Here is a 13,675-nt window from a genome sequence, read left to right on the forward strand (position 1 = left end):
TTTTGAACATAAAAATAGTAATGAAGTGAAGTAAAGAAATTGAATAAAGTACTTTTGAATCTGGCATCGACTGTTTTTCAGAAAAGTATATAAAGGCTGCCACCTTCGTAATCGGAAGGCTCGTAGCTAGCCAAGTTGTAAGTTAAAGAATGGAATTAAGAAGTGAAAATAAACTTCTATTTGCATTATAATATACTTCAAAATATACATACATATGAGATAAATAACAACAGTTGTAAGTGTTTGTTATTACATCTTATAAATAAAGTGTTATTTTCATAAATTGTGTATTTCTTAATACGCAATACCCTGGTAGCCATTTTGTAACTTATTTAAGTCATATGCTTTTAAGAGGTCTTATTTCTCCAAAAATTTGTAATAAGAGTCATGATCATGATGAAAAGTTGAAACAATATTAGTTAAGGATGTGAAACATATAAATATTCTGAATTTTTTTGTTAATGTCCTAATATCCTTGAACTCAAATGTGAAGTTCGTGTTCTAGATTCTTTTCATCATGATGATATCTATTTGCTGTTCAACTTACACTGTGTTCCTAATAAATTTATATTATTTTGTGCATATTACTAAAGAAAAGTTTTAATTTTTCTTATGAAGCTTTAATATAGTTTTTGACAATTTACAAGCTGGTAAACCAAGCTTTCCCCATGTTTAAAAGAAAATAATTTTTACATGATTTATATGAAATGAAATTGTTTAAAGTTCAAACAGTCAAAAAGCGATAAATTTTTTTGTAATATACAGTAAAGACATTTTTACATCAATTTTAATTAAATTTAAGCCTACCATGCATGCTTTGCATTTATAAGGTCACATTTCTTAGAAGCACTAAATTAATGCTATGGCCAAAATCTATTAAGGCAAATTTTAGAAACTAAGATCTAAAACCATTTTCTCTGCACAGGAATCTGATATATAATGTAGTCAAAGCATGGTTGACTCTATTTTCTATGTTAGATCTTAGCTATAGATTATACTACTTATTAAAAATATGTTTTATAGGGTTTTTATCATCTTTTGAAACAATTCTTTATATTTCTATTTTTGTGAATCTTAATACACAAATTTAAGGCAGTATTGAAGCAAGATCTTAGAACATTGTTAAAACATTAATTCTTTGTCCAAGTTTGGTCTTATGAATTATATTATAATTCTTTTTCTAAAACTGACTTAATATGCAAAAACTATCATGATTATTAATTACAGTGGTATGATTGGAAGTTCGAAACTTCCAATCATACCACTTTCAAAAGTTGCTAATTTAAAAAACAGCTTTGAACTTCAGAATAGGCCACAGTTTTTTTTTTGCTATCATGGTCATGTTATTATTTACTAAACCATATCCTCTGGCTATTTATCCATCCCTCAATTTTATATTGTTTTTTGTGACAATCAATTTAGTTCTTAAAAATATATATGTATGACGAAAATATAAAATATTTAGAATGTATTTCTCTTTTTGTGTTTGTTCTTAAATACGCAGAAGTTGAAAATATTGTAAGTTATACTTTAATTTGAAACTATATACGGGTTTAATTTCTTTTCTTTAATCATTTTAAGTTTCGTAGCTATAATCTCAGTACTCATAATTATTATAATATAATTGGAGGAACTTTCACTATGTAACAAGGTCAATCTGACAGTAATAAAGAAAGAATAAATTTTCAGAATGAAATTTTAGTTTAGTTTTTTACCCAAAAAAAAATTCTCCTTTAGCAAATTATAACTTTTTAGTTAATTCTTCCTGCTCTTTTGTTTTATTTTTCCTCATTCTGTGTTAAAATTGCTATGATGTTACTTTTTTGTTTATTTTTTATTACAAATGTAAGATGATAATAATTAACTGTGAAATTATTCATAGGCAACTCTTACAATAAGATAATATTTAATTATTGATTTAATTTTTCATTTAACACATTGACTACAATGATCTGTGGTAGAATAANAACGTATTCTGCTAAGTACTCCCACCGATATTTTAATAATGTAAGTCTGGTGGTCACAAGAATAATATCTCACTCCGTTTGTTTCCATGGCATCCTGTCTGTTTAGAGGATATTTCTATATCGTAATCTGTCTCGACAAGATGCTAAATAGATTTTAAACTTGAAACTTTTTAAATTAAAAGCATGTAGGTGTTTGCCCGGGGTTGGCTACGAGGTATACCTTTCGAGTTGGTTCCTTTCTGTGATGTTTTTTTTTTTTTTAAGTTTCTCACAAGCCACTGCCCGGAAGTTTCCAAGACTTGGCAATTATTCTACCTCAGATACGGAAATCTCCCCATAGCGGTGAACAAAAAAGCTTTTACGAGGCTTTCAATAATTTATTTACTTCCTGTGAAATATCTTTTCAAATACATGCGATTATCCTTTGCAAATAGTCAAAAACGTCACTCCAATACGAGTGACGCTTCAGTCAATGACATTATTTTAATATTTTGAAAGATTATTAAATTAAATTTTAAAGAAAATCTAATGAAGGATAAAAATTTTACAATTTTTTTAAAATTGTTATCAAGGATAATATATTTAATGGTATATTGTTTTATTTACTTTTTAAATTTGGTTTTTATTGTTCATAAGTTTTTTATCTGTGTTATTGCAGTCAATAAATTACGTTTGAAGCTGGACATTTAAATGATTAGGTACATTGTTTTTTTTTTCTCCCTTCAAGATTTGTGGGTATATTTCTGCTAATAGAATTAAAGGTTATTTCAGTTTATTCTGTAGAAAAGTGAATAAGTTATTTTTTTAGTATATATTTAGATGGTATAGATGTTTTTTTTTTTTTTTTCCATCTCATAAATTTGAAGTATTTTAAAAGAAAATTCTAATTTCTATGCAATCTTATTCCTTCACTCACAACTCTTACCACCTACAAATACAAAAAAGATAATTTCTCACTGAAATACCGATATTTGTTCAATTTTTATTTTTGAAAATTAACACCTCTGTTGTTTCAATTTATTAAGTTAAGTTTTTAGTCTTCAAATGTTTTTTTTTTATTTTTCATTCATTTACTTATCAAAAAAGTTTGGAACTCATAATTCATGTAAATTCCGTAACTCCTAGATATTCAGAATATTTCAGATTGATTATTATTTAGGTTGAAAAAACGTACATGTTTTGATAAAATGGAAAAGAAATTTCAATAAATTAGGTGAAATTCTTCAGTGTATAAAGGGAAACTGAGAAAGCAAATTGGATAAGGGTTAAGTTGACATTGTCATTCCCTCATTTATTAAGAAGTTAGTTTATTTTCTAAAAATGTATTGATAGGTGTTTTAGTTTTAATTATAGAAATAACCTTCAGAACCCAACTTTTAAAATGCTTATTTTCTTAATCCTTCATTGCGAGAGAAAGGCTTACTAAATGTTCTATTTATCACTTATAGGATAACTTAAGAATTAATATTAATTTAATTTATTTACATGATTAAGCTTCAAAACTAACAATGGTTATTTATTTTCTCATTCCTCCACTCTCAGAACATGGCAATTTTGTAATGGATTGATTCTTTTAAAGACCAGTTAAAAAAAATTATATTTTTGTTTGACTTTGTCATTAAAAAGAAAAAAACAGATAAGAACTGACATATACAAAATACAGTTAAGACATATACTTAATGCATTCACTAAAATTATTATTCCCTCTCCTTATTATTCCTTTAATAATAAATATATATATATATATATTAATTTTAGTATTTTTCAATACTGAACGTTACTGCTAAGTTTTTCTTGTCCAATACCTTCCCTTCTCTCCTATCTTATTACGAAATATAAAATATTTCGTACTTTTTTGTCTTGTTGTAATTTTCTGAAATTAGCCTATTTTAAGAGAATGAATCTTGTTTCTATTATCTGAAATTCTCTTACTTTAAGTTAACTTTTTTGAGCCATTCAGCATTTTTCATAGAAACCCAATCCTCTGCCTCTTTCCTTGTGTATTTAGAAAGTCTTTTTCCATTGTATTTCAGATTCAGCATATTAGCCAAAAATTGAAAAGGATTAAAATCTTGAATGCACCTCTTTTTAATAATTTTTTCATGAAGACTTAGATTTTTATCGTCTGGTTGGTTTGGATTCTAGTTTTTGTTACTTTTCTAATTAAGAGTTTTGTGTAACTGATAAGTAGTAATTAAAGGCTATCTAATTGTTTGCATGCTGATAATGGTCAAACCTAAATTGTAAAAAATGAACAAAGAAAAGATACTGGATTGGAAAGTATATTGAGTGTTTTTCTGATAGGACTATCTTTTAGTTATTACCTAACTATATTTCAAAATATATAATGGACAAAGTTTAAGTAAAATTAAATTAATTAATTGAAATTGAAAAACATTTTTGTCTATATCTCATCTAATAATAAATTAAATGAAGCGGTAAAATAATTTGTTTGTAACAATAGTGTCACAATTAAACGTGTGAGGCAAGAACATTCTCTGAGAATGATAATATTCTTTTAAAGTCAAGATTTGGAGAATAGGTGAAAAATATCTCCTTATATATTTAGGTGTGAAAAAAAAAATTTTTTTTTTTCATGTTACAAAATTTTGATTATTTATCTGTGTCAAGAATAACTGAAATAAATTATACTAAAATAAATATACACAAAATATAAATTAACTAAAAAAAATTTTCATCAGAAAACTATTTTCTTCAGTTGACGTATAGTTAGATGTACTTGTATACTCGGCTGTGCTATTTTTGTTTCCTGGCTTTAATAGTGTAATATTGTAGGCTACATATTCTAGATTTCCTTTTCTCACAATACATTTATTTTTGCGGAATGTATTAAGCCATAATTTAGGGGTGTACAACCTGCGGCCTGCTGACTACTGAAGTGCTGCCAGTGAGAGCTTCTAAACACATTAAAACAATTAAATGAACCTGTAAAAAAAAAAAAATTTAATTGCACTTTTTAGTCATCAAGTTTTGACACGATCAATTTTAACAGATTCTATAGTAAATGTATTCAACATACATTTTAAATGAAGTGAAGTTTTAAATGAAATGAACATACATTAATTACTATACGCGCTATCTTTAAGCCAATTTTATCGTAAATATAAATGATTTTTTTTTAAAACATTTATTTCCACTTTTCAATGTGATTTCAAAAATCCGGAAGTTTTATTACGACATGCAAATTTCAGATCGCCCACTTAAATAAAATTAAAAAAAATGAAAAATTTGGCAGTCATTGCTATGCATTTACTTGCTATAAAAAATTTCGATAATTTTATTACGGCATGCGATTGTTGCTATACTTCTCCACGTGACTTTGACGATCTCGTAATTAACTATGATGTTATTGCGACGCGCAAATTTCTAAGTACGCATTTAAATTGAATTTTTTTCTTATAATTTTACAGTGTTGAGCATAATCTTGTATCTATTTACAATTTAAAAACTCCTTGAAAAAGTTTTTTGCAATAATCGGACCCTATTTGCACAAATTCATAAAAGCAGGACCCTGGTTGAAAGAATGTGAGTAATTTTTTCACAAAAACCAGACCTTTCATAAAATGTTTGGATAGACCCCTGCTCTCAGAAAAACCTAGACAGACCCCTGAAGAAATAAAGTACATTAACAAATAAGTATTGAATTTTATTTTGAACTATAACAGCTTTGTTTTTATTTTAGGCTCATATTTAAAGCTTACATATTTTCTTCAATTAAAATATTTAATTTGAATTTATGTTACTTGTAATAAATTTTTTCTAACTTTCATTCTGTGAGCGTTGGTTTTTTTTTATTAGAATTTATTTTTAAAATGAATTTTTGTATTGTGTGATATGATTAAAAAAAAAAAAAATTATTTCATTTCTCCAATGTTCATTTATTTATTTTGATAAATCTGTATTTGATATGATAAAAATGGCGATTTTTTTTTCTTAAAAAAAGGATTACCTAGTTTTTATTTTCGAATGAATTCTAATAATTGAACACCTTTAATTTTCCACAAATGTATTATTTAGTTTGAAGCTCGGCGGCTGTGCGTTAGCACTTCTCGCTGTCGTGCCACTTGTCCCTGGTTCGATCCTCGGGCCGGGCAAGGTTGACTCAGCCTTTCATCCCTTCAGTGGGTCGATAAATGAGTAACAAGCATGCTTGGGAACTAAACACTGGGGGTTCCACGCTCGGTCGACCACCTGACCGAAGCATCTGCTCCTGCACCCCAGAGCCCATGGTCAAGAAAACTGATATGGGCACAGTAGGCCTTGGCCCTCTATGGGCTGTTGCGCCACTGAGTTTAGTTTATATTATTAAGTTTATTGATTAAAAAAACATTCGAACGCTTATATTTAATAAAATATTACTACATTTGTCGTTAACATGTCTTTCGTTAGTCAACCTGCTGTGCAAATGGCACTGCACTCAAAAAGCTTGTGCACCCCTACTATAATCACTAAAACTTCGTATTTGTTGGTGTTGTTTGATTTGGTTAGTATTATCAGTATAACTTTGGCCATCTTAACTCAGATACATGTTCCCAGTGCTATCGTCACAGGAAGAAAAAAATTAATTTCTTTTGTTATTATACATTTTCTATTTTTTAATGCATTGCAAAATTTTGCTGCATCATTAGATAGAAAATGTTCTATATCTACTTTTTCATCAGCTATTCTCATTAGGTTGCTCAAAAGCTTGCTGGTCAATCTGTTTTGATATTTTGTCATAATTCAGTTTTGGGTGCTAAAAGACTTTTCAACAGATGCTGATCTATTACTAGTAATTTATTATCTAAATTTTATAGTGAAAAAAGTAGAAATCTTTATTTTTCATATCTGTATTTTTTTTCTTCTAGATCATGTCTATGATAATAACTTCAGACTCTAAGGCTGCCCTAAGGGAAGTCAAAAGAGTACAATTTGGTATCCTGAGTCCTGATGAAATTAAACGGATGTCTGTTACTGAAGGAGGAGTCCGATATCCTGAAATTTATGAAAGTGGGCGTCCGAAGCTTGGAGGCCTTATGGATCCACGCCAAGGTGTTATTGATAAAGCTTCCCGTTGTCAAACTTGTGCTGGGAATATGGCTGCGTGTCCTGGTCATTTTGGACATGTTGAATTAGCCAAGCCTGTTTTTCATGTTGGATTTCTGAAGAAAAGCATTAAAATTATGAGGTGTGTGTGCTTTTATTGTTCTAAACTGAAGGTTTCACCTACAAATCCAAAAATCAAAGAAATTATAGGAAAAACAAAAAACCAACCCAGAAAGCGTCTGGCTCATGTTTATGAGCTTTGCAAAGGAAAGAATATTTGTGAAGGAGGTGATGAAATTGATACAAAACTTGGACAAGAGTCTACATTGCATGATGATGGTAGTAAGAAATCTGGTCATGGAGGTTGTGGTAGATATCAACCTTCAATCCGTCAAAGTGGCTTGGATTTAACAGCTGAATGGAAGCATATAAATGAAGATTCACAAGAAAGAAAAATAGCTTTGACTGCTGAAAGAGTCTGGGAAATATTTAAGCATATATCAGATGAAGAATGTGTTATTATGGGCATGGATCCAAAATATGCTAGACCTGATTGGATGATTGTGACTGTCTTACCTGTGCCTCCTCTCCCAGTTAGACCAGCTGTAGTGATGTTTGGTTCTGCAAGAAATCAAGATGATCTTACGCACAAACTCTCTGATGTAGTTAAAGCAAATAATGAGTTAATTAGAAATGAACAAAGTGGAGCAGCTGCTCATATTATTGCAGAAAATATTAAAATGCTGCAATTTCATGTTGCTACTATCGTTGATAATGAATTACCTGGACTGCCTAGAGCTATGCAAAAAAGTGGCAGACCCTTAAAATCTATAAAACAAAGATTAAAAAGTAAAGAAGGTAGAATTCGAGGCAACCTTATGGGAAAGAGAGTTGACTTTTCTGCTCGAACGGTCATTACACCTGATCCAAATTTAGCTATCTTCGAAGTTGGTGTTCCTAGATCTATAGCACAAAACTTGACTTTTCCTGAAATAGTCACGCCATTTAATATTGATAAGATGCATGAACTTGTACAAAGAGGAAACAATCAGTATCCTGGAGCGAAGTACATTGTCCGTGATAGTGGTGAAAGAATTGATTTAAGATTTCACCCAAAAGCTAGTGACTTGCATCTGCAGTGTGGCTATAGAGTTGAACGTCATGTGAGAAATGGTGATGTTATTGTGTTCAATCGACAACCAACTCTGCACAAAATGTCTATGATGGGTCACCGCATAAGAGTTTTACCATGGTCTACATTCCGAATGAATTTAAGTGTGACAACTCCATATAATGCTGATTTTGATGGAGATGAAATGAATCTTCATGTGCCTCAATCTCTTGAAACTAGAGCAGAAATACAGGAGCTGGCTCTTGTGCCTAGAAATATAATCACTCCACAATCAAATAAACCAGTAATGGGTATTGTACAGGATACTCTTACTGCTGTGAGAAAAATGACTAAAAGAGATGTTTACTTGGAAAAAGATCAAATGATGACGCTATTGATGTTTCTTCCCATTTGGGATGGTAAAGTTCCAATGCCTGCTATTTTGAAGCCTAAGCCACTTTGGACTGGAAAACAGTTGTTTTCCTTGATAATTCCTGGAAATGTCAATTTGATTCGTACACACAGCACTCACCCAGATGAAGAGGATGATGGGCCATACAAATGGATTTCTCCTGGGGACACTAAAGTATTAATTGAACATGGAGAATTAGTGAGTGGAATTGTTTGTAAAAAGACTGTAGGAGCTTCAAGTGGATCTTTGATGCACGTTTTATTTTCTGAATTGGGACACGAAGTTGCTGGAGCTTTCTATGGCCATATCCAAATGGTTGTTAACAATTGGCTTTTGTTAGAGGGTCACAGCATTGGTATTGGTGATACTATTGCTGATCCACAAACCTACATTGATATCCAAAATACAATTAAAAAGGCAAAAATGGACGTGATAGAAGTAATTGAAAAAGCCCACAATGATGATCTTGAACCAACACCTGGTAATACTTTAAGACAAACTTTTGAAAACCAAGTGAATCGTATTCTTAATGATGCTCGTGACAAAACTGGTGCCAGTGCTCAAAAATCTTTGTCAGAGTTTAACAACTTCAAAGCTATGGTAGTATCTGGGGCAAAAGGATCAAAAATTAATATATCTCAAGTTATTGCTTGTGTAGGGCAACAAAACGTTGAAGGTAAAAGAATACCGTTTGGTTTTAGAAAACGTACTCTTCCTCATTTCATCAAAGATGATTATGGTCCTGAAAGCAGAGGATTTGTGGAGAATTCATATCTTGCTGGCTTAACACCATCAGAATTCTTTTTCCATGCCATGGGAGGTCGTGAAGGTCTCATTGATACTGCTGTAAAAACTGCTGAAACTGGTTATATTCAGCGACGTTTGATAAAGGCTATGGAAAGTGTAATGGCTACATATGATGGCACCGTCAGAAATAGTACTGGTCAAGTTATTCAGTTCCGTTATGGAGAAGATGGATTAGATGGAATTTGCGTTGAGTTTCAATCTTTACCTACATTAAAACCATCTGACAAAGCTTTTGAAAAGCGTTTTAAATTTGATGCTGCAAATGAGAGATATTTAAGGAGAATTTTTATTGAAGAAGTTGTACGAGAAGTACTTGGGGATTCAAAGGCTGTTGGTGAATTTGAAAAAGAATGGGAAACTCTGAAAGCAGAGCGAGAAGTTTTACGAACCATATTTCCTACTGGTGATAGTAAGGTTGTTTTGCCATGTAATCTTCAAAGAATGATATGGAATGCTCAGAAAATCTTCCATGTGCATACACGATCTCCCACTGATTTAAGTCCCTTAAGAGTCATGCAAGGAGTCGAAAATCTTGTTAAGAAAATAGTTATTGTGCCTGGTGAAGACAGACTTAGTGTTCAAGCAAATGATAATGCTACTATTCTGTTCAGAGCTTTACTTCACTCTACATTGTGCACTAAACGGGTTTCTGAAGAGTTCCGCTTATCTACAGAAGCTTTTGATTGGCTCTTGGGAGAAATTGAAACCCGTTTCCAGCAAGCTCAAGTACAACCTGGTGAAATGGTTGGTGCATTAGCAGCTCAGTCTCTTGGTGAACCTGCTACTCAAATGACACTAAACACTTTCCATTATGCTGGTGTATCAGCTAAAAATGTAACACTTGGTGTACCCAGGTTAAAAGAAATCATCAATATTTCTAAAAAACCTAAGACTCCTTCTTTAACTGTATTCTTGACCGGAGCAGCTGCTCGAGATGCTGAAAAAGCTAAAGATGTACTTTGCCGGTTAGAGCACACAACTTTGAGAAAAGTCACTGCTAATACTGCAATTTACTATGATCCAGATCCGCAAAATACTGTTATTGCTGAAGATCAAGAATTTGTAAATGTTTATTATGAAATGCCAGACTTTGACCCTTCACGAATTTCCCCCTGGCTGTTGAGAATTGAATTAGATCGTAAAAGAATGACTGATAAGAAATTAACCATGGAACAAATTGCTGAAAAAATCAATGCTGGTTTCGGAGATGATTTAAACTGCATTTTCAACGATGATAATGCTGAAAAACTTGTTTTACGAATTAGAATTATGAATAATGATGACAATAAATTGCAAGAAGAGGAAGAACAAGTAGACAAAATGGAAGATGATGTTTTCTTACGGTGTATTGAAGCGAATATGTTGAGTGACATGACACTGCAAGGAATAGAAGCTATTGCTAAAGTATATATGCACTTGCCAACTACTGATAATAAAAAACGAATTGTGATTACTGAAACTGGTGAATTCAAACCAATTGCTGAATGGCTTTTGGAAACTGATGGAACAAGCTTAATGAGAGTATTGAGTGAAAAAGATGTTGATCCTGTTAGAACCTATTCCAATGACATTTGTGAAATATTTGAAGTAATGGGAATTGAGGCTGTAAGAAAAGCAGTCGAAAAAGAAATGAACCATGTCATCTCTTTTGATGGTTCATATGTAAATTATCGTCATCTTGCATTGCTTTGTGATGTTATGACAGCCAAAGGTCATCTGATGGCCATCACTCGACATGGTATTAATCGTCAAGATACTGGACCATTAATGAGATGTTCTTTTGAAGAAACTGTTGATATTCTACTTGATGCTGCTTCCCATGCTGAATTAGATCCCCTTAAAGGTGTATCAGAAAATATAATCATGGGGCAGCTGGCAAGAATGGGCACAGGTGCATTTGATTTATTACTTGATGCAGAAAAATGTAAATATGGTATAGAAATACCTCTTTCTGGTGCAATGGGCGGACCTGGTGTATTCTTTGGAAGTGTGGCCAGCCCTAGCAGTGGCATGTCTCCACAAATGACACCCTGGAATCAAGGCACTACTCCAGCATATGCAAATGCTTGGTCACCAGGTTTAGGTAGTGGTATGACTCCTGGTGCTGCAGGTTTCTCTCCATCGGCTGCAAGTGATGCTAGTGGATACAGTCCTGGCTATAGCCCTGCTTGGTCCCCTCAGCCTGGATCTCCCGCCTCTCCTGCATCACCTTATATTCCTAGCCCTGTTGGAGCCATGTCACCTAGTTATTCTCCATCATCACCATCTTTTGCTCCGACTTCACCATCTTTGACACCACAAAGCCCAAGTTATTCTCCTACTTCACCATCTTATTCTCCAACGTCTCCTAATTATAGCCCTACCAGTCCTAGTTACTCACCAACCAGTCCTAGTTACTCACCTACTAGTCCAAGTTATTCACCTACCAGTCCAAGTTATTCGCCAACTAGCCCAAGCTACTCACCTACCAGTCCAAGTTACTCACCTACCAGTCCAAGTTATTCGCCTACTAGCCCGAGCTACTCACCAACAAGTCCAAGCTACTCACCAACGAGTCCAAGCTACAGCCCGACAAGCCCAAGTTACAGTCCTACAAGCCCTAGTTACAGCCCAACAAGTCCTAGCTATTCTCCAAGTTCTCCAAATTATACCCCAGCATCGCCTTCTTATTCCCCAACTAGCCCTAGCTACTCCCCAACAAGTCCAAGTTATTCTCCTACTTCACCATCTTACAGTCCTACCAGCCCTAGCTATTCACCTAGCTCTCCGAGTTATTCTCCTCAAAGTCCAAGCTACAGTCCTGGAAGTCCTAATTATTCTCTTACAAGTCCAAAATACTCGCCTACATCTCCATCCTACAGTCCTACCAGTCCAAGTTATTCACCTGGATCACCACAATATACACCAACTTCTCCCAAATATAGTCCAACTTCTCCAACTTATTCGCCAACTTCTCCATCATATTCCCCTAGCAGTCCTAAATATTCCCCTTCAAGCCCTCAATATTCACCAACAAGTCCCTCTTATACTCCAACGTCACCGAAGTACAGCCCACCATCGCCAACTTATAGTCCTTCCTCGCCAAAATATTCTCCTACTTCACCTTCATACTCTCCTACGTCTCCTCAATACAGTCCTACTTACTCTGTTACAAGTCCTAAAGGTTCGGCTTATTCCCCTACAAGTCCTGGTTACTCACCATCTTCTCCAACCAGCCCCGATCCATCAATGTGATCATTTTTACTGAACTATTTTGAAAACATTTTTGCAGAATTGATTGCTTACAGTGAGATAAAAATGTTCTTATAATGCTTTTTAACATTGTAAGTTGTTTAAAAATTCAAGCGATCAATTCTAAGTTTCCTTTTTTTTATTTTTAAAAATGTATGGATATGTAACAAGATTTCTTATTTGACAAGTTTTTTAACTGTTGAATTTAATGTACCGAAGTGCAGTAAAATTTTAATGTACGATTCATTTGTATTTAACTGTTGATCATGTTGGTGTTGTGAACTTAATTTAAATTTTCTTGCAAGAAAGTTAGTTCAACTTGTATTTTCTTCTGTCTTCTCTCTTTTTTCTTCCTTTTTTTTTAAGACTTTTTTTTTTTTTTTAATAATCTTTCAATAATGACAAATGTGTGTATGACAATAATGTATTCTAATGATTCCATGAATTTTTTTTATTTTTTAGATTGAAATCTTATTGAATATTGAGTTATATTTGACATAGTATCATTTATTTTTCTTTCATTCATTTTATTAATGCTTCATTTGAGAAATTGAAAAAAAAAATTTTATAAAAAAAAAGGGCTGAGTGTAAAATTAATGGATATGGCAAGTGAAGTATTTACTTAATTAAATTTATTTGTGCAAGTTCTCCAGTTATTATTTTTATTTTAGAACCGTAGATAAGTTGTAAATATTGAGATAAATATTGTTTTTAGTTTTCTTATATAATTCTATTGTTTAATTAAAGTTGAGCTTATATATATTTTTTATAGTAACTATAGCTCATCTATCCTTTTAAGTTACTTGCTTTATTTCATCACAAAATTAATTCTTCTGTTTACCCAGGTTTGTGCTGTTGTATCATTATGATTCCAGTGTGACTTTCATTTTCTAGTTTGTTTTTTTTTTAATTGTTAATATATTTAAATTTGTCATTCATACTATGCTTTAAAACATTTTCACAATTCGGGCAATGGTTGATTGCAATTTGCTCCAGTATATCTTATATATCACTGATGATAATATCTATGATTCTGTTGTGCTTCATATATATTGGAAATATTTATGGAAATGTATCAAATAAAGATTATTCTGAACTTTT

General features: G+C 32.2%; 1 protein-coding gene across 1 annotated transcript; it reads left to right on the top strand.

The window, feature by feature from the left end:
- The first annotated feature begins 78 nt into the window (after window positions 1-78).
- LOC107442580 (RNA polymerase II subunit RpII215) lies at window positions 79-13,675 on the top strand. The gene is made up of 2 exons (XM_016056180.3): window positions 79-235; window positions 6,836-13,675. The coding sequence occupies exon 2, from the start codon at window positions 6,839-6,841 to the stop codon at window positions 12,575-12,577; it is 5,739 nt and encodes a 1,912-aa protein (XP_015911666.1). The 5' UTR covers window positions 79-235; window positions 6,836-6,838; the 3' UTR covers window positions 12,578-13,675.

The sequence above is a fragment of the Parasteatoda tepidariorum genome, chromosome 5 (assembly GCF_043381705.1).
Source record: "Parasteatoda tepidariorum isolate YZ-2023 chromosome 5, CAS_Ptep_4.0, whole genome shotgun sequence".
Classification (NCBI taxonomy): Eukaryota; Metazoa; Arthropoda; class Arachnida; order Araneae; family Theridiidae; genus Parasteatoda; species Parasteatoda tepidariorum.